Source organism: Onychomys torridus, chromosome 13 (assembly GCF_903995425.1).
Source record: "Onychomys torridus chromosome 13, mOncTor1.1, whole genome shotgun sequence".
Classification (NCBI taxonomy): domain Eukaryota; kingdom Metazoa; phylum Chordata; class Mammalia; order Rodentia; family Cricetidae; genus Onychomys; species Onychomys torridus.
The window spans coordinates 65,880,461-65,906,414 of NC_050455.1; the positions used below are offsets into that span (position 1 = coordinate 65,880,461).

Sequence of the window (25,954 nt, forward strand, 5' to 3'; positions counted from 1 at the left end):
GAAGTACTAAACCACTGACTGTGGTAGAGGTTTTGGGTTTCCTCCAACATGCTTCTTCTCCTTCCATCATAATAGGCACATAAATATCTGAGGTAAAGATGCTTTCCCAGCTTTAGGATTTAAGGGGAAATGGAAATGGTACTTACACTTTCTAGGAAATGCCTCATTTCTGAAGATATTCTCTTCTCTTTGCTGGAAAATTTATAAATCTAACAACTGCAGCTTTAGCAGCCATCTTGGTCATGAGTGACTTTGGGAGTGGATGTTACAAATAGCAGAGCTGGCCACAGAAGTAGAGGAATCCTAAGTGTCTGACAATGTGAACTATCACACCAGTCCCAGATTTCTATCTACAAACTTTTTCCTACATAAGTGAGTAAAATAAAATAATTTTCAACCAAATAGAATTATTAGGTGCTAATGCTTCTGGATGGAATACCTCTATATTCTCTGATGTCAGCTCTCACATTGTCCTTGCTCCAGACCCTAGTCTGGGCAAAGAGGCCAGGAGCTCCAGCCGCCCAGACATTACACCCTCTACTGAGAACTGTTTGGCCATCATTAGACTGCTAATGTCGCTTTACCTCCAGGTCCCTCTTAAATGAGAAAGACTACTTAATACTCCCCTCCCTTCTGTCCCCCTCCCCCCCCCAAGAGTTGCCCATACTCCCACTTTGCAGAGTTCCATCACTTTGTAAACTCCTCACCTAAGACTCACCTTTCCCAGCAGGCTGACCATAACCCATGTAGGCAGGGAGCAGCCAGGCTTGGCCACCTTGAGTCAGTCCCTGGGCCCAGGCACCACACTTGAATTGCTGGGTCAAAAGTCGATCGTAGCACAAAACTGTGCTACCCACTGCTAGCTTCTCATATCTGTTGGCTCTTTCATGTAAGCCTTGAGTGGATCTTCCTACCTCCACTTCACAGACGATAACCAAAACTCAGGAAGGGACCCAGACCTTGCCCATGATCAGTACCAGGACTGGGGCCCACAGTGGGTAGATGCCGGGGTAGGGACTGCAGCTGTGCTGGGGCAAGAATATGGAGTAGGGTGATTGATAGTCATTCCAACGTGTTGTGGTCTTTAGGTCAAAAGCGGAGTTCTGTGGGTGTGCTTGGAGCAGGGGCCATCAGTGGTGGGATGAGAGGGGTCTCATTCACCCAGGTTTCTCCTCAGACACACAAAGAGAAAAGGAAATGGAAGAGAAGTAGATCTGTGTAAGAACGAGGGAAGAAAGGGCCAGTCCCGGGTGTTCGGAGAATGTCAAGGGCCAGAGGCTCTGGGCTTGTGGAAAACACGTCAGCTCATCAAACAGTCCAGATTACAGTCATTCCTATTTCCCTTTAGCCACCATACCTGAAGTCCAGGCACTTGGAAAGGTCACAGAAGCATGTGCATGTGTGCGTGCGCGCGCACGCGCGCGCGCGCACACACACACACACACACACACACATCACGATGTCTCCTGCAAGGGAGGGGTAAATGGGTGACCTGCAGGATGGGCTGCAGCCTTCTAAGTTCTGTGGCCTCACTGTCCTTGCCTTTCAGATCTAGCAGACAGCTCTGAGGGGGGCAGGAGTCTGCCCCTGTGGTGTGTGAACTTGGTGCATTCCTAATTCTATTTCATCCATTCATATTCACTCTGCTCACCATCATCCTGTGTTGCTGAGCTATCCAACACTATGGGGATTCCTGTTCCTGGAGCCTACTAGGACCCAAGCCCCCGCTGTTGAGTCCTCATTGTCTTCATATGCTGCCGCATATCCAAGTCTGTACAATTTATCCTTGTGGGTTGAGCTGTATGGCCCCCAAAAATGGTATGTTGAAGTCCTAGGCCAAAGCCCGTGAATGGGAACTTCTTTGGAAATAAAATCTTTGCAGATGGAATCAGTTAAGGTTAGATCCTAATGATGACTGTATTATACAACCTATAGAAGCACTGAGACACACGGAAAAACACAGGTGGTAACAGAGGTAGAGACGGGAGTGTTGTGTGCACAAGCCAAGGGACCCAAGGACTGTCAGCATCATCAGACTGAGGGACACTGAAGGAGTCTCCCTTGACTTGAGAAGCAGGGCCTGCTGGCCCTTTGATATCCTCTAGGGCTGGGAGAAAATTTCTGTTGTCTTAAGACACAGCTTATAGCACTTTGTCACTATGGCCCAAAATAAATAAATAAATAAATAAATAAATAAATAAATAAATAAATAAATAAATAAATAAATAATAAAATAAAAAATTCTTTACTGTGGATGATGAATGTCTTCCTTCCCAATTTGATAGTGGCATCTGACAAGCATCAGGAGGAGTCTCGCTCCCCATGTACCCCAGGCTTCAAGCCCAGTGCCCTTGAGCGAGAGTAAATAAAAGACTGATGGCTTAACAGATGACCCTGAGGCCTCCAAAGTTCCCTCACAATTACAAGGAATTCTGGGAAGGTCAAGACATATATCCTGACTGCCACCTCCTCCAACATAGCCTCCAAAAATAGGTCATCCTTTCTGAAACATGTTCACATGAACATGTCTCTCTGTGGATCGTGGGCTTACTGTCGATTCTAGGAGGCTAAGCTCAGCGAAACTTTGTGCCGTGCCTCATGCTGGGCTGGGTACTCAATAAAGAGTGCTGACAAGCTGTCACCTCTAGGAAAGGAGCTGAGAGGGTAAGGGGATCAGAGGGACAGGAGCTAGCAAAAGCCCACTGTCCCAGTCAGAACCCAGCACTGCAGAGCCCAGCACTACAGCTGGAGCGGAGTGCTACTGCCCTGAGGCTCTGCTGCCCTGGAGGACACCTCCACACCCTCTGGAGTCCCAGTTTTTCCCTGGTGAAGCCTGTCACCTGTACCATGATTAGAAGTGACTAAGGTCTAGACCTAGGAGGCAGGACATAGAGAGGGTCCACACAGGAAAAAAAAAAAAAAAAAAAAAAAAAAAAGCCCATGACAAGGACTTGGAGAAGGAGAGGCTAGAACCCTCTTAGCCCTCTGTGGCCAGTGTCATGGCAGGACTCATGGAGGCTTCACTAGGTGTACTCTGACTCTATGTATGCTCAGAGTGACCATTGCTATCCTTCATATTGACTCTTGGGGATTGAGTTCCAGGATCCTCCTCAGATTCCCAAACCCAACGATGGTCAAGTCCCTATGTAAAGTGGCGTAGTATTGGCATGTAACTCATGCACAGCCTCTCATGTGTCTTAAGCCCCTTCTTGATTATAATAGCAATAAACACAAATTTGCTGTGTACGCAGTTGTTCAGTTGCATTGTTCAGGGAATAGTGACAAGAAATAAACGTCTGTCTGTGTTCAGTATAGAAATGATATATTTTCCAGTTCTTTTCTGTTAACAGAAATGAATATGGATAGGGAACCAACTGGTATAGAAGGCTGACCATACTGCCTTCTGAAGTGTCCAGTCTATTCACATAATGTCACACTCCGACAGGACCCAAGGCTCTTTGTTATGTCCACAGGGCTCCCTCTTCCACTGCCTGAAACTCGGGGGCTCTGTCAAACGTAACATCAAGGAGTAAGACCTGTTCCTGCATGTCAAACAAGGCAAGCATCTCTCTCCACCTCCTCACTGGAATCACATCCCCCTTTCCTGTGCCATTTTGCATGGTGGCACAAGTGACCTCTAACAGGCCACTGACCTGTCTGCTGTCTAGGGCAAGCTCCATAAAGTCGGCCCTGTTCACTGCTGTATCCTCAGCACTAGCACCTAGGAATGAGGCAGAGGCTGCCATCAATATTTGGAGAATGTGTGAGTGAGTGAGTGAGTGAATGAGTGAGTGAGTGAGTGTGTGAGTGTGTGAGTGAGAGAATGTGTGAGTGAGTGAGTGAGTGAGTGAGTGAGTGTGTGAGTGAGAGAATGTGTGAGTGAGTGAGTGAGTGAATGAGTGAGTGAATGAGTGAGTGAGTGAGTGTGTGAGTGTGTGAGTGAGAGAATGTGTGAGTGAGTGAGTGAGTGAGTGAGTAAGTGTGTGAGTGAGTGTGGAGAATGTGTGAGTGAGTGTGTGAGTGTGTGAGTGAGTGAGTGTGTGAGTGAGTGTGAGTGAGTGAGTGAATGCTTGGGCATTCATAGGCATTGTCTTTTTTAGCTTCTGCATAGTTCCTGGCAGAGTTGGGCCTTAGTGAACACTTTAGTAATAAATAAAGCAACAGTAAGAGCGATGGAAATCTGGACCATGGTCCAGTAGTGGCTAAGCTATGGTGGTGGCTAAGTGGCCCGGAGCTAAGGGACACTGAAATTCTGCCAAGGGAGAATCAGACTAGTGCCTGGCCCAGCAGCTCTGTCCCTCACCCCAGTGCAGAGCCCTCCTATGTGGCCTCAGTCACTGTCATCATCAACTACGGTGGTCACACCCAATGTGGCAACACCAATCCAGATATTTAGGTGGAACTGTCCTGCAGACACAGGGAGCCAGGCAAGGCTTTGATCGTGTGTGCAGAGCCGAGTTCGGGGAAGGTCTAGGGCAACCAAACACCTGAGGGGTAGAAATGGAGGAGGCAGTCAGGGACCTAGGAGACATTCCAAGATACTTAGAGGCCATGGTTGCTGGGGGAAACAAGAAAAGGAGGGGGCAGCATCCTCTTAGATCATCTGACTTCATCCAGGCACAGGTAGGAGACATGGTGACCAGTGTGTGGAGAGGAGGGTTGAAGTTAGTGCTTTTCCTGGGACAGTAATTCTGGGGTATGTGTGTCCTCTTCAAGCCTTCTTAACAAGGCGTGTCTTCTGAGATCCTCCTTAGGGGCTGTACGGTAAAGAAGAAAGAGGGTGTGCATCCCTGAGCCAGCAAGAACCTCTGGGCCACGAGAGAGGAGAGCCTGTCCCTCTGGGGGACTCTAGAACTTGCCCTTCCAACCCTCTGACTTCTGGCCTGCCTCCAAGTGCTCAAGTTAAATTACACACATCACAAGCATTGATGGAGGAAAATGACTATAGTGAGACAGAAACCTACATCTTAAAACCCACACACGTGGCCATGTTTGTTTGAGGATTCTGTGGATTTGTGGTCTCCACAGCTTTGTGTATGGAGGAGTCCACAATGAAAGGATGTCAAATGGCACCAACCCTACAAGGCCCTCTGCTTCACCATTTCTCTATGAGCCCCTGAAAGACTTTCAAGGGGATATTAAACTAGGGTACACCATCATTAGACCATAGTCTAGTTTCTAAGATGTGAAGTGTGAAAGGGTGTGTACTTTAGAATCATATGAGTGTAGCAGCTAACAGAACGGAATGTTCTTTGAAAACCCCAAAGAGGACCAGGTAGAGACCCAAAAAGGAGTTGAACTGACATCAAGTCTCTCATAAGGGTTTTTCCCATGGAGTCTACAAGATGGAAGAACACACCATCATCCTGCCAACACCACCAATGGCTTGAGGAATCACGTGTCCCGCTGTGCTTCCTGCTTGTTACATGTCCTGTGTTATGGTTTGGCTACCAAGTGCCTGACCCCCACCCCACAGAGCCCATGTGTTGGAGGCTTGATTCCTAGATGGTGCTACTGAGAAGTGAGGATGTCGAGTGCTAACTTAATAAGTTAATCCATTGATGACTTTACTCCTGAATGGGATACTGGGGGGTGGGGTCTGGCTGGAGGAATGCCTGAGAAGGCTCTGTTCTGCCCAGCCCCCTTCCTGATTCTCCCTCTGCTTCTGAGGTGAGCCATGCCTATCCACCAGGATGTTTCACTTCATTGTAGCTCTGAAACAACAGAGTCGGCCCAGCACAGAATGATCTTGTCTCCTTTCCGTTCTTTCTCAGTTGTTTATCACAGTCATAAAAGCTAACTCATATAGTGAGGAAGGACCCTTAGCTTCATTATCTTGGAGAAGGGATTGTCCCAGACAGCTGCTCCTTCACCCTAACCCTGGAAACTGCCTGACATTGTCCACACTCACCCTTCAGCATGCACCAGTGAGTTTTGGAGCTGGCATCTGAGCCCAGGCTCCTAATTCCTGACCCTGAAATAACTCACCACCACCTCCTTCTCCTCCTCCTCCTCCTCCTCCTCCTCCACCACCACCACCACCACCACCACCACCACCTGCACCACCTCTACGATCTCCACTATCTCCACCACAGCTCCACCATCATCACTGCCTCCTCCTCCATCACCTCCACCATGGCCTCCCCTCCAGAGGCTGCAGTCTTCCACCCATGGTACTTCTGCTGATGTACATTCCCGTCTCTGAACCACAGCATGGGGGAAAAACCAACAGGAAAATAGAAGCATCTGTAGTTGTGAGCAGAAGGGAAGAGAGAGTGACTGAGATTCCTGCTCTTCTGGGTCCATCTCTGCCGAGGGACCGTGGTCAAGTCCCTTCCCCTCTCATAACATGAAGGTTAAGTGGGACCAAATAGGTCCCTTCCCAGTCTACAAACCCTGAGAGCTACGTTCTGGTGGACTAGGAGACAGGGTGATCTGGGACCCATGCAAGCCACCATACCCAGAGGCCCTGGTTGCTATTCCAGCCCCCAGGCCCAGGTGTCTGGACTCTTACCATGGGCCTCTGGTGTCCATTTGTCTCTTCCCAAGAGCAGTCTCATTCCCTCAAAAGAGAGAAGAGCTGGGCAGGAGTGGAGGGTGGTGGACACAGTCCTAAGAAGCCAGAGTCCTGGCTGGCCCTGTCAGCAGCCATGTCCTGGTCTGTTGCCCTCAGAGTACATCCCTCCTTCACAGCTCACACGGAGTGCAGAGGCAGTGGCAGTGAGGCCAGGGACCACGAACAGGCTAACGCCGAGTCCCTACAACTAGTTAAAAAAAGGGGGATCCCATTTCATTGTCTCAACAGCTGGCTTGGGAGCCTTCGGGCCTTGGCTTTCACTGAAGAGCCTGACCCAGAGCCCAGACACTGTGCCAGCACTTCCTGTGGTCTCTCAAGGAATGCCTCCATCAACCCAAGGGAAATGTCACATTCCATTCCACTCCTCAGATGAGAAACTGAGGCACTGGGGGTTGCTTTGATGAGGACTGTGGTGTTTTGATGAGAATGGCCCGCATAACCTCAAAGATGTGAATGGTTGGTCCCCATTTGGTGGAACTGTTTGGGAAGGATTAAGAGGCCTGGAACTGTTGGAATAGGTGTGTTACTGGGGTGGGCTTTGAGGTTTCAAAAGCCCATAGCAGTTAGCTACGTGTCTCTCCCACCCCTACCCCCACCCCTGCCTAGTACCTGTGGATCAGGATGTCAGCTCTCAACTCCTGCTCCAGGCCCAGGCTGCCAGACTGCCTGTTGCCAAGCTCCCTACCATGATCATAGGCTCTAATGCTCTAGAACCACGAGCCCAGATAAACTCTCTTGTAAGTTTTCTTAGTCATGGTGTCTCTTCACAGCAATAGGAAAGTCACTAACACAAGGGTCTATTTATACTGACCCTGGGCTAGCACCTTACAATCGCCATCTTATGTGTTGCTCAGCTCTACAGAGTCACCTCCACAGGCCAAGCACTACTGGAGGCAGGCATGTAGGAGCCTGCATTCCCCTGAGAAAGATCTAGACTCTGAAGCCAGGGAGATGATTAGAGAATGGAGGGAAGTTTTGTATTTTATTTTAGCAAGCTTCCAGATAATTTTCATAGGGTGTAGGTTCAAGGAAGTGAAATTTCCCAGCCAGATGACACCCTCCCTAGGGTCTCTCCCCCAGCATAGATGGCTGAGTGTCCCTGCCTGCCCTGCTCTGTCTGCTGAGCAGTCCTCTTTCCAGGACTTCTCCTTGGCACACAAGGAGCAGGTGCTGGGGCTTGCCTAGCAGGAGCTCCCGCCCCCTGTCTCCATGGTGCCAGTGTCTGCCATGATTTATGGCTGAGACTCCCGCACATACTCCGGGTAGAGGGACCTGGAGGGCCGTTCACAAATTAAACCCAGTCCTCCTCTCCTCCCAGGTAATGGGTATATCCGATGATGGAAGAGCTTATAAACAGCTATCGTCAAATTAATCTCGATGTTGGAGAAATCGTAGTGGCCATAAAGAAGACTGAGTATGTCTGGCTCGCCAGCTTGTTAGGACACTTCATAAAACAAGGCAGAAGCATTAATAACATTCAGTCTCTTCTGCTCCACAGCTAGGGTGGCAAAGGTGAGTGGCCACCTCAGCCAGGGTCAGTTCCAATGCCTGGAGCAATGGGAGAAACACTAGTAATTGTTTCACTTCCGTAGACTGGGCCCACGCCTGATGCTCAGATCTTAGACCAGGGCCACAAGACGTGATAATTCTTCCTAATGCCCCTTACATTCTCTCAACACCTCAGTGCCTCTTTTCTCTCACTCCCTGCTGACTGAACCTCCATCCCAGCTCAAGATCCACCTCCTCCTGGATGCCCTCCCAGGACACTCCCCTCAGGATGTCTGCTTTACCCATAATGATAAAGACCACACCAAGTTAGCAGGAACAGCATCCTCAGCAGTGGGGCCTCACCTCTCCACCTATGCTTCACAAGGGTCATGGAGGCAGCAGATCCCTGAGGACAGTGACAAGTCGGTGTGTAGGTCCAAGTTCTGAGGCTGGCCTGGGCACGTTAGCACAGTCAGTATGGCTAGGCCTGGAGATGAACCTTTGCCTCTCTATTGGGATAACTATCTTGGGAATTTGGTGATGGCATGGTGAGGGCATCTCAGGGCACAGAGGACAGGTGGAAGAAAAGAAGATGGAAAAAAAAAACAATGGAAAACAATAACAATGATTGAAGCTTGAATTCCTGTGAATAATGTTTATGTGTGTGCGCACATACTCAAGCAGCAAGTGCTAAATGTGCAGGGCCCAAATGAGTAGGGTTCGAGACCTTACAGAAAAGATCCTCCTTCTTCATCCATGGGAAGTCACAGCAAAGGGACAGCTGTCTGGAAGTGGATACTCTCCACACCCCAAACCTCTTGATACCTAGATCCTGGATTCCCAAGGTTCCAGGACAGTAAGAAATGAACTTCTGTTTTGTTATTGCAACTGGAATGGACTCAGACAGTAGCTAAGGATGGGCCCTCTGAGAGGAAAATCCAGGTGCCACCAATCAACATGCCACCTCCCTCAATATAGAGAAGCTACCTTTGACCAGCCTTGAGCTAACTTCCTAGGCTAATATTTCCCATGTCATGTTCCAGGCATTGAGTTTAATGGATAGTTATAGAAGTCATACACTCTGACTTGTGTATGTGTGCACATACAGAACACACTTGTCTGTGGTTGGACAGTTTGGGGAATGTTGCTGGAGAAAACCAAAGAGCTCTTCTTATGCAGACCCTTGCAGAGCACTGAACTAACACAAGATGAAGCTCTTCAAGACAGGGGCATATGTGCAACCCTGCAAGATTGTGGGCATGAGTTACCTTCCCACAGAAAAGTCTTTTAGAAAGCAGCAAAGGGCCCTGGCATCTGGCAGAAAGGCGTAAGAGCTGCTGCTCCAAGTTCAGTCCCACCTGCATCTTCTAGAAGTCTCTCAGACATACACCACTGCTTCCTCTCCTTCATCTTCCACCCTCCCATCACTGAGTATGCTAACCCCTTACTGAGAACACCGCCCATCGCTGCTTTCTGGGAGACTGTGGGATCCCTGCATGTTCTCATGATCTGCTAGAACAACATCCAGCTCACAAGCCTGGGCTCGGAGTAGACTGTGGATGTCTGACTCCTGGGCAACAGGTAATACTGTTCTCTTGATGGTTAGGGTTGGTAGTGAGGCCTGATGGTACCCCAGGTCACCTCAACAGAGCCCTTTCCTTGCCATCTCTTACCTACAGCATGACCCCCCCACTGCCGGCCTGCCCAGTGTACATCCTTTAACCCTTGCTCAGCCTCAGCATCTCCTCCCCCAGCACATCTGTCCCCAGATGAAGAGAACCTTGGGCCTGTCCACCCATCCATTTCCCACAGAGCTCAGTTTCTTCAAGTCAGTCAAAGGACTAGGACCATGCCTGTCACAAAGTGAACATTACATGGATGTCTGCTGCTGCCTCTTGTCCTGATGTTATCTTTCTGTCCCCAGAACCTGGCATGGGGTTCCTGGATCAAGGGCAGAGACCTGCGCTCAGTGTGCGTCTGCTAGATGAGTCGAACAAACTCACACTCACTCAATCGGAGCCTCCTTATAACCCTGTTGGGAGGTCACTGTGATGGTTCCCATCTTACAGATGAGAATGCTGAGGCTCAAAAGTTTTTCCTCTTACCATATTCAAGGTGGCAGGAGGCGTCAGAGGGTGTGGGCACATGGCAACTCCTAGCCGGCAGCCACATGTAACTGTGGGGGCATCCTGCTGTGCACCAGGCGTCACGGTGGGGTGCGGTACATACCCAGCTTACTTCATCATGGCAGGTAAGAATGAGAACCTTATTGTTAGAGGTCAGAACCAGTGGCCCCGAAGGGTTGACCACTTCAGAGGGAGACCTCGAACATCCCATGACCCCTCACATGACTGGCTCTTTTGAGGACAGAGCAGCACCCCCCACAGAAGCACTCAGGTAGGTTCAGACCAGCAGAGGGACAGGACAGGAAGAAGAGAGACAGCAACAGAAATGACCAGGCCAGGGAGAGGGAGGAGAGCGAGAGTGGATGGAATGGGTGGGATGGCAATGAGGCTAGAGGGACCAAATACTCCAGAAAAAGAAAAGAAAATTCAGACAAAAGTGACGGCCACAGGACTCTTGACATTTACCTCTTGGATTGGATTTGGGCCCGTGTGGGCAGGGCAGGGGCGGGAACTGGCCTGACAGCTGCAGAGCCCAGATCTCCCTCCCCTAGAGGATCCCCAGACTTCTGTGGGATTTTTGTGGCCTCTCCCCATCCCTTGTGGCCAAAGAATGGTCCACACTGCTGCCCAGACTGACCACTGGCTGAGTTCTGGTTGTGGAGCCCGTCTGTGCATTCTCTACCCATTCAGGAATGTTCAGGAGTCCCCAAGGTGGCTGTGGCCAGAGGTCATCTGTGTTTCTGCTGCCCACAACCCCAAGTGGAGGCTCATGAACTGCTTAGACAATTAAGCTACCCGCAACATGCCTGACCCTGTCCTGTCTGCCCAGACCCCATATGTACTCTCCACACCCTCAGGACTGTTTCCAGCCTGGACAGGCAGGGGGTGCTTGCAGAAAGGGAGGGAGCGTGTGGGTGGGGCTCAGAAAATGACCATCCCTTTTTGCTCAGTACTTCCAGGACTTTGCAGATCTCACACTCCATATGCATCATAATTGGCTTCTGTCATCTTCTCACGTTGCTGGTATTAAATCAGCTCTACTCCATCTTTTCAGAAGAGGATATTGAGGTTCAGAGAAGAACAAATCACCCAACTGGTCGGCAGTAAGGCAGCTTGCCTGAGGGCAAAAGCTAGACATTCGTTGCTATCTGTGTGTATGTGGTGTGTGTGTGTGTGTGTGTGTGTGTGTGTGTGTGTGTGTGTGTCCCCCTCTCTTCTTCTCTTTCCCTACCCCTACCTCTCTCTCTATCACACACACACACACACACACACACACACACACACACACACACACTACCACCACCACCACCTCATTCCTTTCTGAAAGACATTCAGCCAATGCAGCCCCAACCCTACCTGGAAACAGACTCTTGGGAACTGGGGAAACTAAGGACAACTTAGTCTGTGATGATTGGAGAGAGGTTTGGAAGTAACAAATAGTGGTGACTGCGTAGTACTGTGTGGTATATGTAATACCACTGATTTAAAAGGCAAATTTTATGCAATATGTATTTTACCACAATAAGAAGACAAGAGTCCTGAAGATATCTCTCAGTGCATGAGGAACACTGCCAGCTCGGTGTCTCCTCAAAAGGCCTTTCTCATGCCTCAACCATGAACTCATCCCCAATTTCTGGCCTCCTTTTGCCCAGTTACATCTCTGGTGTCTTCAAGATTCACCCAGGCACCTCTGTAAAGCCACCCTTAACTGCCACACCTGGAGATGACACTTCTACCTGGCCTTAGGTCAACACCTAAGAGCCCACTGGCCATCAGAGTCAAAAGACCTGGCTCCCATCCTTCCTGGGACTTTGGAGGACAAAGACCCAACTCCAGCCACTAGACAGCTTGGGTCTCCAGCACAGGGAAGATGAGGCCTTGGGACAACCAAGTATTCCTCACCTGCCCCTTAAGTGCTCACATTCAGAAGGGAAGTGAGGTAGCCCCACAATCAGCGCATGGCCTAGACTGGGTACATCACAAAGTTCTGGCTTTTCCCTCAAGTTCATGTCAAGCAAGATCCCTTGCTTCATTTATCTGAAAATCACTTTCTCTACAAATTCAGAAGTGAAGGCTAGAAACTGCAGTTTGTCCCACCTTAAGTCCAGGCCCTTTTCTGGCCCCAGACTCAGAGTCCTGCCTGGGATCTTCCAAGCACATAGCTAGTGTCCCTGAAGTCTAGAGGTGACTTGAGGAAGGACACCCACTTGCCAGGGGGCACCCTCAGGGCACAGACCTGGAATACATGGATAAAGGCCCTGCTTAGAGGGGTTCGGGGGCAGTACAACGGAGCTAGCCTCTGTCACCCCTCTTGCCTCCACTTCCTGCTTTTGCTTTCTCCCGCATCTCTCTGGGAAGGCACAGGGACACTCCAGAAGAAATGCCACCCCAAGTCAGCACCCATGCTTTCTTTTCACCTCTTCTATCTGCCCTCACTTGCCAGGCATGACCAAGCTAAGGACCCCTCCCTCCACCCACGCCACAGGCCTATGCTCACCCATTCCACAGGCCTATGCTCACCCACGCCACAGCTTCATCCTTGCATCAAGTCTTGCTGTCAGTCAGTCCCCTGAGGCTCTGCAGCAGACGACACCCTGCAGTGAAGCAACTGTAGCACCCCTCACAGCGCTGGGGTGTCCCCCTCCTGACCTGGCCTGACTTCTTCCCCTGCCCACAAGGTGAGGCCAAGGCTGTGGCTTGCTTACTCTGGCATCCAAGATGAGGAGCTCTGGTGAACACTGACTGGACCAGATTTGAGGCCTGTCCAGCCACCTCCGTGGTCACCCTCTCCTGGCAGAAGTTAGATTCATTTTGGGTTGTGGGAGGACAGTGGTGCAGGAAGCTGTGAGAAGAGATGCCTGGGCCTGTCTTCCCATCTCTCTCCCCAGGAGCTTCAGCTCTGGTCAGGAGGCCAAGGCCTCAGTGGTAAAGAGTTAGGTAGTGGGAGGCCTTGTGGCTATTCACTTCAGGGAATGAGCCCTGCCAAGCAGGCTGAGGTCTTATGGAAGAGCATCTTTTGGCTACGGCAGGACAGTCCAGAGTGGGAATGGTCACATTAATCCATCCGTTCCCACAGAGCTCAGGCACAGAAGCTGTTACTCTGAGGTGGGGGTGGGCCAGAAAGGCAGGCAGCCCAGAGGGGGTCCCTGCGCTCTGAGGAAGGGGGTAAAACGGGATTCTGGCAGCTGAGGAGGAAAGCAACTTAAGCTGTCTGGAGAGACAGAGGGCAAGGCACCCCCCTTCCCCCAGCTCCCACATCAGAGGGGAGGGGAGAGAAGCGGCAGCTGCCCAGGTTTCTCCCATCCTTGAGACAGGTGCTAGCTAAGCCAGCCTGCTTCCTCCAGCCAGAGGCTCCTGCCCCTCCACCTCATCTCTGACACCTTCCTCTCCTGGGCTGGGGAGGCCAGCCCTAAGAGCTAGGAAGCACTCTTTGGCATTGCTGTGCCCAAGCTACCATGTAAGTGATGTCACCATCCCTTTCTGGATGAGGGGGCTACCCAGCCCAAGGCAGCACACCTCATTCATGGTTCAAGGAAAGTCTCCTCCTGCCCAGCACTGATCCTTCCCTGCTTAAGGCACCAGGTAACCTGCCTTCAGAAGGGCACTCGCCCACTGGGTACCGAGGCACGAGTGGCTGCCTCCCAGAGAAAAGGCAAAGGGGGCAGAGGAAATCATGGCTTTTTAGAGCAGGAAGGGTAATTAGGCCGATTATCTCCTTGGCAGACAGGAAGTGAAGTCAGAGAGCCCTCGGCTTTGGCCAGCCTCATAGGGCGGTTAGTGACAAAGAGGATGGAAGCCAGGTCTACTTCCACTGAGCTCTGCGAGGGCCTTTATTATTACTCTCGCCTTTGGCTGGCTTCTCTACACGCTTCCGTGTGACAAAACCCCAGAAAGCATGAACTACAGAGTCGCCATCTGATGAGCAGGGTCCCCGAATGGAGGGGAAGACAGACTTGCTCGAGGCCAATGTGGAAGCTCCTGGCAGAAGAAGGACCAGACCCTGGGCTGTTGGTGACATCATTTCAGCTGCATTTCTTCTCCAGCCCCTCCCTGTACCCTCACTGAGCCTGTCATCTGTTGGTGGAAGGACCTGGTAGATGGCAGGAACCACCACAATAACCCGTAGCTGGGGTAAGCCAACCCAGATGGCCTGCAGTCCATCTCAGTCCTGGCTCACCAGGAACGTCTCAAGTGAAATGTTACCCGGCCTGTGAGAACAGGAGAGCACACTGTGAAACTGCTCCTGTCATAATGTGAAATAAAAACGGAGAAGGTAGCTGGGCCTAGTGTGGCCTGTAATCCCAGCGACTTAGCACTCTGAGGGAAGAAGTTTGAGGCCAGACAACTTGGGAAGACTCTCAAAACTTAAAAAGGAGGGCTGGGGGAGGCTGGAATGTGCCTCAGCAGTGAAGCACTTGCCTAGCATGCATGAGGCCCTGATTCCATCTCCAGTACTAAAAACATAAGTTGTTTATATCCCAACTCTACAAGCACACACCAAATACATATGCAAAAGTAGGGAAGGCATCTCATACGTGTGCTCACTGGATCACACCAGGGTGAATGTGGAAGGCATCTCATGGGTGTGCTTCACTGGATCACACCAGGGTGAATATGGAAGGCATCTCATGCATGTGCTTAGTGGATCACACCAGGGTGAATGTGGAAGGCATCTCATGCATGTGCTCATGTGGAAGGCATCTCATGGGTGTGCTTCACTGGAACACACCAAGGTGAATGTGGAAGGCATCTCATGGGTGCGCTTCATTGGATCATACATGGGTGAATATGGAAGGCATCATATACATGTGCTCACTGGATCACACCAGAGTGAATGTGAAAGGTATCTCATGCATGTGCTTAGTGGATCACACCAGGGTGAATATGGAAGGCATCTCCTGGGTTCGCTTCACTGGATCACACCAGAGTAAATGTGAAAGGTATCTCATGAATGTGCTCATTGGATCACACCAGGGTGAATGCCCTCACTTTACTTTCTAAACTTTCCAGAATGGGATTCTGTCATCTCTGTGATGTAGCACACGTCATCTGTGAAGTCATCAAGGTGATCTAAGAAAGATGGCAACACAGACTCACAGCATGGGAGGCACTGCTATTCTAGATGCAGAAATCAGGGCACAGACTGCACCTCCCAGACCTCTGGCAGCCGCCTCTGAGTAAGCATCTAAAGGTAAAGAACTTACCGTCCCAGGACACAGCTCCCAGCTGGAGACATGGGGACACTTGTCCCCCGGGCATTCTAACCTTGTATTTCAGAGTTCCCTTGTGGGAACACCAGCTCAGTGCTGAGAACATAAACCTCCTCATAGCTCAGACATCTCCATGTGGAGAAGCCTAGCTTCTGGAGTTGCTCCCACCAGATACAAATGCCAAGCAAAGATTGCTTTCCTGGGCTTACCTGACAGTCTACAAACTACAGAAGATTCAGGGGGACCAAGACTGAGTGGCCAGTCGCCTTGGGTCAGTCATTTGTGTTAACAGGGAGAGGGTGGCAAAGGCTTTTGGCAATTTGAGCCTCAATTTCCTTCCAGATCCTTAATTACCTCCTCACAGGTTACAGTCATACCTGAGGAAATGAGAGGATAATGGACCAAGCCTGAGATTACACCTCACGTGTCACACATACATCCTCTTGCTGTGGGCCACACCCATGCCTTTGATCTCCAACTCCATTCCCCAAGATCGGTTCCTTCTAGCTTCTTCTTCCCCATGGGTACAGGTGGCTCTCTTCATCTCTCCCTCTCCCTCTCTCTTCTCTCTGTCTCTGTCTCTCTGTCTCTGTCTCTCCCTCTCTCTGTCTCTCTCTCTGTCTCTCTCTGTCTCTCTCTCTGTCTCTCTCTCTCTGTCTCTCTCTCTCTCTCTCTCTGTGTGTGTGTGTGTGTGTGTGTGTGTGTGTGTGTGTGTGTGAGTGTGTATGTGTACCAACCCAGCTAGGGCCCTGGCACTCAAATGCCTGGAGCCTCTTTGCTCAAGGGTTGAAATTCAATGAAACTGTAACATCTGGACAGAGTGGCACAGCTGGCAGAAGGGCTGAGGTTTTGAGTCAGGCAGCTCCCAGAGTGAGCCTAGTGGCTGAAGATACATGTGAACAACCCAGTAGGGGATTCCAGACGTGGAGAGAGCATCAAGACCACACGAGCAACTGTCACTACAGAAGCTCGTGTCCTATTCCCACTAAAATCACGGGAAAGTCCTAGAGGTCTCCGCTCCCAAGCAGGACACAGTGTCCTTCTCTCTGCCGAATTCCATGTTTATCCACTGCTGGGCTCAGAGTTCCCCAAAGCTGACTGGTCTGCTCATCTCTGTTTGCCTTTGTGATCTTACACTGCCCAAGGCACACCGAAGGCCTACCCTCCCTTGGTCCTCCACATCAACTTGATCCTGGACATTTCCCCGCATGGCACGGCCCAGGATGTGAAGCTTCCTCTCACTCCTTAGACATGGAATCTGGGGTTCTATCCCACCTAGAAGGCTGCCATGGCTTCCCCCCAGACTCAGCCCCTTAGTCTCAGCTCTCAGTCACAGGTACCAGGAGAAGAGTCTCTGAGACTTCTCTGTTTCTCCTGAGAGTTCAGCAGACAAAGAAGCAAGTCCAAACTGTCCCAAAGGCCTCGGAAACTGGCCTCAAAGTCCCTTCCAGATGTTGTCTACACATTCTATAGACCTGGTGCTACGTGGCCCTGGAGTTATGATTTAAGGAGACTTGCTCAAACACAGGACCATGACCCTGCTGCTGCTCATGCACTTGCAGAAAGCAACAATCCTACACAGGTCTCCCCACCACCACCCATGTGCACATACCACATGCATGTCCTGTTCTTGTCTCCCACCCCACCTGGTACTCTGTATCTCAGTGTGCATGTCACCTCCGAGGTACACATGACAACCCTCCACAACACCATCTCTGGCTTCATGATTCTGATCCTTGGGACAATCAATACCTATAGTTATGAAGAGGGGGGCAGCTATCTACCCTGCCTTTGACACTGCTGTGAGCCAGGTGCCTTTGAAGAGTTTTAACGCACCCTCTGAGACAGGTTTTAGGGTGGTCATTATGCAGATGGTGTTCAGAATGGTACCTATATTCCCTTTCCAGGCCAAGACAGCCAGGACTCAAGTTCTAGACTACTCCAAATGAGGTCACTCAGCCATCCACGTGGGCCCTCTGCTCAGATGTCTCAGGCAGCATAAGTCTTAAGAGGTCTCTCCTCAGCACCTCCTTAGTGCAGCATTTGGTCCAGGAAGGTAGTTAATGAATATTCATTAACTAAAATGAATGAACAAGTAAGCAAATGGAGGAATGAATGAGTGTACATATGAGGAACAGGCATTGCAAGGACGTCATCAATCACCCTGAATCTGAGCCTCTCCGCGGGAAGAGGCTAAACCATACTGGAAACTGACACTGATTTGCTTCACACTATGTTAAGCTGGGGACCTTTTAAAGCTATTTACAGCCATTCGGAAACTAATGTGAAAGTGGCCTGTATGTCTGGGCAGCAGTGGTCCAGGAGAATTGAGAGACCCACAGTCATGGGTCAGCTCTAAGAAAACTCTACCTAACACCAGATACAGCCCAAAGCTGGGGCTTCACCTTCCTAGGAAGCCATCAAGCTTCCCAAGAGAAACTTCAAGATGCTTATTTAAAGAGGAAAAGGACATGAGGAAAAAAAGAAGGTGAGAAAGCTGTAAAGAGGTCGCCAGGCTGTCATTCATCTGCATAAAAGAACATCAGTGGTCTGGGTGGCCCTTCCCCCTCATCTGCAAAGTTTGATTGTATTTGCTGCTGTGTGGGAAATTTCTACTTAAGAAAACTCATTAATTAAGTGGGGCTTATGGAATGCTGGTCAGAAGGGAAATTCAGAGAAAACTGGAACAGGTGCCATATTCCATCTTATCCGAGACTGTGGGTTACCTGGTCCATTTACAGGCGGCTTGGGCAAAATCCTGGAGTCAATGTTCATACAGCAGACAGACGGCTAAGAGAAGAAAGACAGTGTGCAACGACTTTATAGTTATTGGGTCATAAAGTTGGGGGAGAATTCTCCCTCGAATGTGTTAGATATTTAGTTCTGATAAGCCGGGTCGTGTACAGTACAGACTCAACACATTGCTAAGGCACAATTGCCATTAAGCAATTGCATTCTGGATTATTGAAGAGCTAGCCTTGGAATGTACTGCTGGAGAATTCTGAAATACTGAACGTCCACTTAAAAAAAAATATTAGAGTTGATTAATATTGATCTATCTTTAGGGAGAGATGAGGGTAGTCACCCAATTTGTTTTGATTGTTATTGAAGCTGGATGGAAGTGTTATTTTGCCTTACCAAACTCAGGTCTCAGATAAACCATAAGGAAAATAAATGAAGGAAAAACCAGAAAACCTTCCAGGGCCTGGCCTCCCAGACCCACACGGCTCCTTTTGCACACACCATAGCACAAGCCTCCGCCAAGAACATCCGTGTGTGTCCGTGTGTCACAGTCAATCAGTCCAGCTTTTCCACCCAGGCTGGGAAGAAAAGAACAAAGGGCCAGAGCAAAGAGGGCAGCCCTTGGGGGTGGGGAGTGTCTCACGAGGCCACAAAGAAGGCAAGGAAGCGCAGTGGTCAGGCAGCAGTGAGGTGGCAGGCCGTCCTCCCTGAGGGAACCCTTGTCGGAGACCCGCCCAGAAGACGGCCTAGACCAGCCAGGACTAAACACATCGCCAAGAGAAACAGCTTTGAAATGATGACCCCTTGAAGGAACCATGAATTTCTTTAATCAACTGATTTCCTCTGGTGTCTAAAACGCCTCATTTAACAAGGCTTGTTCTGGACCGAAATTGAATAGATGTAGTTGACAAATGCTTGAATATGGGTTCCACTCTGGGGTTGGGGGAGGAGACAGTTTCCTGTTGGCTTTTTCAGAGCCATCATAGGAAGAGGGTAAAGATACTTGGAAGGGTTCTTGCAATTCAGTTTGGACACAGGTCCCGACTTCCCTCCTGACCTCCCAACCCCCACTCCAAGGAACACACACTCTCAGACAATGGCCAGATCAGATTTGGTTTGCTTTCTCCCCAGAGAGGCCCTGGGGCCACAGATGAAGCAGCTTTCAGGCAAGCAGGCTCTAATCAGCTTTAACTGGCTCCCAGCCCCCAGAAAGTACTGACTCTTATTCCCACAGTCCCAGGTGGGGCTGCCATCCCCGGGACGGGGAGGGGCCTCAGGGGCTTCCGTCCGATCCTTACCTGGGATCCAAAGGACAAACTTACACTGTAGGTCTCAAGAATTTCAATATACACATAGAAAGGGATGCTTTAGTGCTTTGGATCAGTTACACGTCACGTGTCACCCCCAGCATGATTTATCAGGACAGTCAATCAGTGAGACAGTGAACGGAAAGTTGAAACGCAACTCAAAATGTTTTGGGTTTTTTTTTCAGGTGAGTCGATACTACAAGATTGCTAGTTAAGTACAGTATCCCTTTTCTCAACCTCAGTGTGAATTCTTTCTTTCCAACACCTCGCAGCTCAGACACTAAGATGAAAAGTGGAGGGTATTGAGTACCCAGGTGGCCAAAGATAGAGGATCTCCATGCAGAGGGGCTGTTTCAGTGTGAGAGGACAGCTGACCCTTCCCATGGCCCCAGGCTCCTATTGTTCTAAGAGAGGGGCGACAGGAGCTTAGCGTCACCACATCTATACCACAAAAAGGGGTGAGAGAGAGGAAAGGAAAAAAAGGAAAGTAAAAGAAAAGGCATTCACTCAAACCTTACAATGGGAGGTGGGGGTGGTGGGTGGGTGAGGTTGAGGACAGAAAAGCAAGGAGGTTCTAAACAGCGGGATACGACAATAAATGGGGAAACAGCAAGAGAAAAAGCACACTAGGTTAATATAGGAAACAACTAGTTCTTTATTGAGATTGTATATTAGTATTAGTGGATTCTGTGTGTAACAATGTCATCATGCACACAATACAAAAAAAAAAAAAAAAAGGAAAAAAATAAAGGAAAAAAAAAGGAAAAGAAAAGGCTGGGCCCACCATGCTTCGGAGGGGACAGAACAAAAGCAGCAGCGTACAATGAGCAGATGGCCGGGCTACACGACCACAGTACGGTTCAGCAGGGGAACGTCTCTAACCGAGCGCTGTACATTGTCAACTGGGGGATGTAAAAAAATACACATCATGCTTTAGTTTTAGTACAAGAAAAGGTGAAAAGATACACAACCAAAAGGATATTCGATACATAAAAAATTACCCACAAAATAAGAACAGGAAGTAATTCAGCACAGCAGAACACGCTACCCCTGTTTAATGGAAAACCATTTTGCTGAGGTTTATTTAGATATATTTTTTATTAATTTATTTATTTTGGTTATTTTGTTTTGTTTTGCGTTTTCTTTTTCTTTTCAAATCGCCAAATGGCATTCTGGGGAGGCTGCTTGTGACGATTTTGGAAGGGCCCTCAAAGTAGGCGCCTCATTCTTTCATGACTGCTGCTGTTTGTTTCCGTTTTCAAGCAGGTCTGGCTGGCCAGGCAGCAGAAGGGAGCCGGCTGTTAAAGGGGCAGCCCCGAGGGCCAGGGCAGATGTCCAAAGATGCTCTTGACATTGTACAATTAAACAATTAGGACCCTATGGCCACAGCAGCTCCCCTTAAGCCAGGGACCGTGGTGCACCAATTTTTCAGAGGCTGAAATAGCAGCAACTGTCATTTCATCATAAGATTTTCTTTTAAATATATATTTAATAAATTTTGCCTCCAACTGCCAGGAGGCCAGCTGATGGTCACCCAGACAAGTGGAAAATGGGCTGCTATAGCCTCCAAGCCAAGGCAAAAGGAATCCACTTAACAGGGATTTACAGTGCAATGTACTCAGCTAAACAAGATGAAGATACAAAAATGGTTATTTCTCTATCTCTATTCTGAAATGGCCTACATCCTACACTACTACAATGGAAACTAAAAGAACAGGCTTAAGCTAGCAGACTATCTAATAGTTTTACAAGAAAATTGTGGTTTAGGACCTTTGAATTAAGCATTAGTATCCTCTATCGGAAGGTCATGTGTCCTTAGCACATTGTGCTAAATTTTACCCACAGCCCAACTCACCCCTCAGACCCTAAAATTTCCTGTGGGTGTGTTTACTGTGAAAGTTTGCCATTGCAATTCTGACAGGCAGAATTGGTTTTGTTGGATTTTTGTTGGTAGAGGGGAGGGTTATTAAAAATAAATTTTAAAGGCAGCTGAACAATTTGAATTTCAAAACATGGAACCAGCATGCTGCAATGGTATTTAGAGATTGGTGGTATTAATGAGGATGATAATGATTTAATCAGGATAATTATACTTTCAGGCTCAACACCCTTCTTAATCATTTTTGAATTTCTGCCTAGTGTAATGTTCCACACCCGTTTTAAGAGGAAATGCCAAGTAATAAGAGATAATTGTGTATTGGGGAGGGGGTGGCATTTCATGATCTATCTAGTCTGACCTCCTCTCCCCCACCACCACCACCACGCTGGCCTGAGATAGGGATACTGCCGCTTAAATAGCAATGCCTTCCTCGGATGGAGACAGGAAATGGTTAAGAGGGTGTCACAATACAGCTAAATGCGGAGGCAGAAGGGTCACAGCGCACACAGCAGCGAGTTGACCATTCACTGAGCTACACAATGAAGAAAAAAAAAGATTTGATAAATGCAGAATGTCATCACTCTATCATCACACACCAAAACAAAAAAAAAAAAAAACAAAAAAAACAAAAAAACCCTGCAGTTCAAACGGGCCTAAGGGGGCCAATCTTGCCTTTGGGTTTTTGGGGAGAGGCTAGGGGTTGGGGATAGTTTGACTGAAAGAGGGCTGGCTGGGCTTTCCTAGCCTGGTGCAGTCTGGCCCCTGGGGCGCACTAAAGCGCTGGCTCTGCGACCCCCATCCCCCGCTCTGACTCGGAAGACCAGAGGGGGTCCGCGAAGGGAAGACATCATTCTTGTAAAGGGAGGGGGTGCTTAGCCAGTAGGGATTTAAGCAGACGTGGAGTGGGAGAGAAGAAACATTTCCAAGAGAAATGTGAGTCCAGAGGCAGAATACAAAAAGAAGAGGAAAAAAAAAATGAATTGATGTATCTCAGATTTGCTTTGGGAGGTGGGAATTTTTGATTAAAAGAAAATGGAAGAAATGTGGAGTGGGGGGAAGAAAGGGGGGAACCCAAGCTATTGTTGCAGGGGAACGTAAGGAAAGGGGGACATGGGGAAGGGGGACAGTGCAAACACACCCCATATACCACAGTTAAAAACAAAGACATCGCCAGCCTGCTGCTTGGTCAACCCCTGCCCCGGGCAAAGGCCTGGCGTGGGGGCAGCTTCCCACCTCATTCTCACGCACAGCTCAACACCCAAGAAACAGACAACCCGCTCCGGACCGGCCCAGGGGTGCAAGGCAGCGCATGTCTGGTTTCCAAAGCTCGAAAGCACGCGCGCGCACACATATGTATACATACATGCATACACACACATACACATGCACACGCAAACATACAAGCATTTTGAACCTGTAACTGCAACTGTCATACAAATACAGTTGCGGGGAGAGAGGTGTGCGGGGCCACAGAATAAGGGCAATAAAACAAAAAGGATTAAATGAGAGAAAAGGAAGGGAAAAGGGTAAATACCCATAAGAGGGAAGAGGTCGGAGCATGGGATGGGGCTGATACTCAGATCCCAGCTCACCGGCCATTGGCCTTAAGGCCCCCAAAATGAAAAAATACAAAACAGAACAAAACACACATATGCCTTAAAAAAAAAAAAAAAAAAAAAAAAAAAGCAAATCATAGAAAATTAAATCTCTCTCTCTCTCTCTCTCTCTCTCTCACACACACACACACACACACACACACACAGCACACACACACACACACACACACACACACACACACACACACACACACACAGCATGCATCTCCTTTCGGTCACACAGGGCTAGGTAGGGGAAGGGGCTGTGATTTGGAGGAACCACGTCCGCCGCAAACAATAATTTAAAAAAAAATACGGGGCTGGGGAGGAAGGGACCCAAATTCACCAAATCCTAACTTCACTACAAAAGCTCCCGCGAGGGTGCCATCCCACACTCGGGGGTCTCCCCAGAACGGGGTGGGAAGCAGCACCGCTCGCCTCGCCCCGCGGCTGTGCCTGCGCCCCCGCCCGCCGCGCCCGTCCCCGCCCCCGCCCGGTGCCTGCGGCGATCCGCGCTCGGTAGGAAGCAGACCCCGAAAGGAAAAAGCGATACCTCTGTTTCGCACAGAGCCAAACACTGGAAGCACGAGATAGCCGACGTGGACCAGGACCATCCTGGCTCCTCGCGCGGCGGCGGCGGCGGCGGCGGCTGCGCGCGGGCCCTTTGTGGCGCGGCTCCGGGGCGCGGGCGGCGGGGCTGCGGGAGCCGCCGGGGCGGGAGGCGGAGCGCGGGGCGCAGGCGGCGGGGCGGCGGCTGGCGGGGAGACAGATGGCCCATGGAAAGGCTCCCTTCCCGGCCCCTCTCGACATTCAAAGGCGCTGGGGCCGCAGCTGCCGCCACACAAAGGCGCGCGCAGCCAATGGGAGCGGAGCGCAGCGCGGCGCGGCCTCGCCGGAACCGCGGGGGACAGCGGGGACCGCGGGCGCGCGGGGCGGGGGAGGAGGTGACGGCTAGAGGAGCGGGCGGCCAATCGCGGGGCCCGCTGCGGTGCGCGCGGGGGAGGGGGCGGACGGCCGCGGGGCGCGTGGAGCCTGGCGCGGTCCTCTGGCCGCAGCGCGCGGCGCCCTGCACACACACACACACACACACACACACATACACACACACACACACACACGTAGACACGCGCGCGCGCGCGACGTGCACACGAAGCGTGCACAGGACGGGAGACGTGCTCCCGGACATGTGGTGGAGCGTTCGTCAGCGCAGCGACAGGCAGCGAGTGCACACGACCCAGAGGTCCCTGAGCACCGCACACGGGTCACTCGGGGACGTGCGCACAGAGGATGGCGCACGTGCAGAGCCTGACTGCAGGCGCAAGTGAAGCTGGAAAGCCAGCAAGCAGCCCCAAACAGGACCCAGGCACTGCCGCACAGACAGACTTGCACACAACAACGAACAAACGCCTTGTTAAAGCAGGATGCATGCCGAAAAACGCATTCTCAAAGACACACAGACGGGGTCACACAATGCAGACGCGGGTGGCACACAGCGGTCTTGCTCTTGTAGAACACAAAGCTACCCAAAATTTGCTTAATTGAGAACCACACATTCCCTGAGATGTGCGCACCATCAGGACATTGACATATTGTTCAGAAATCCAAGTCCCTTTCTTCACCTTTCACCTGCTCTGCCACAGGCATGTCCAGCCATTTCATAGGCACGCCCACTTCCACATGCACAGGCAAATAGATGCAGATTCTCACGTGGAAGCCCAGCTTCCTTGTCATGTGTGACCCTTGGCCAGCCAGCTAGATACTCAGAGACCAATTCACCTTCTGAAGCTCTGTTCTCGGTAGACAGCCCAAACTACCTCCAGGCATATTTGGCCTACTTAGTGTGAACACACTGAAAGAAGGCTTCCGGTCCATACCAAGGCCAGAGATCACTCACCTGCTGGCAAGACAGGAACAGGCTTCTCTTTAATTAGTTAATGTAGTATGGACTAGCTGGCAAAACCACAGATGAAGGTGGAGGAAATGTCACCCCACTCAGGACATCCATCTATGCTGTGCAGCACTTATGGCACTGAGAACCCAACTCCCAGAACCCAGGATGCTCCTCAGGGCTTCAAAGAGAAAATCCCCAATGAGCCTTACTACTGCAGAGATGGGAGATGTGCCGCTGGGTGCTTGCTGGGAGATGCCCTGGGGAGGAGTAGGAGCTGGGGGAGCAGTTGCAAGAACTCCAGGAAAATGTCCTCTGATACTTCTGAGATTGGCTAGCTCCAGCGAGGTCCAGGATGAAGGCAGCCAGGGAGACCTAGAAAAGCCCCACGCCTTGCCCTCAGATAATCACCTCAACCTAGTCGGCCAGCAGCTCTTTCCCTCTGTATCTATCAAACATGCCATCACTAAAGAAGTCAAAGAACAAGGTTTTGGTTTTTTTTGGTTTTTGGTTTTTGGGGTTTTTGTTTTGTTTTTTGTTTTTGTTTTTTTGTTTTGTTTTTTTTGTTTGTTTGTTTGTTTTTTGTTTTTTGTGTTTTTTGTTTTTTGCAGCCAGCCTTTGGGTGTTTAATGTAAGAAACAAAATTCTGTTGTGATTAGAAATATAGCCATCATATAGCAAAGAACAAAATTGCCAAGTTTCCACTTGTAGATCTGAATGGTCTGTGTTTTCAGGTTTACAGTGGTGGCATACTCCATTCCATAAAGTAGAGTAAGTGCTCTGTGGGGTCCAACAGAACAGGATGATTTTAGAGACAGGGAAGAGTTAAAGAAAGCAGGGGGGGAAAAAGAGCCACAATTTCAAAATTCTTTCATGTCAGTCAATGGAGGAGTAGAAACCTAACTGTTACACTGGGTTCATTGAGAATACCTATGTGCATAGACTAAGGCAGAGGGACCACTGCCATCACATTGATTGAAACTGGCCTGCTTGAGAAATTGGGCTAACTCTTTACTTAGTTTCTTGGAGTGTTAGACAAATAGTTTAGTCTTAGATTAACAGCTTGGAACTTTGACCAGTGTAGACTCTTTTACCAGCGTAGACTCTAGATCAGTGTAGACTCTTCTATCAGTGTAGACTCT

The 25,954-nt window shown here is 49.8% G+C and overlaps 1 protein-coding gene across 1 annotated transcript in view; it reads right to left on the minus strand.

The window, feature by feature from the left end:
• Rnf165 (ring finger protein 165) overlaps window positions 1-23,600 on the minus strand; it is a 115,230-nt gene extending 91,630 nt beyond the window's left edge. The window contains exon 1 of the mRNA XM_036204817.1: window positions 23,478-23,600. Within this exon, the coding sequence (XP_036060710.1) occupies window positions 23,478-23,538 (61 nt within the window). The 5' untranslated portion in view covers window positions 23,539-23,600. The remainder of the gene's footprint in view (window positions 1-23,477) is intronic.
• Window positions 23,601-25,954: the final 2,354 nt, after the last annotated feature.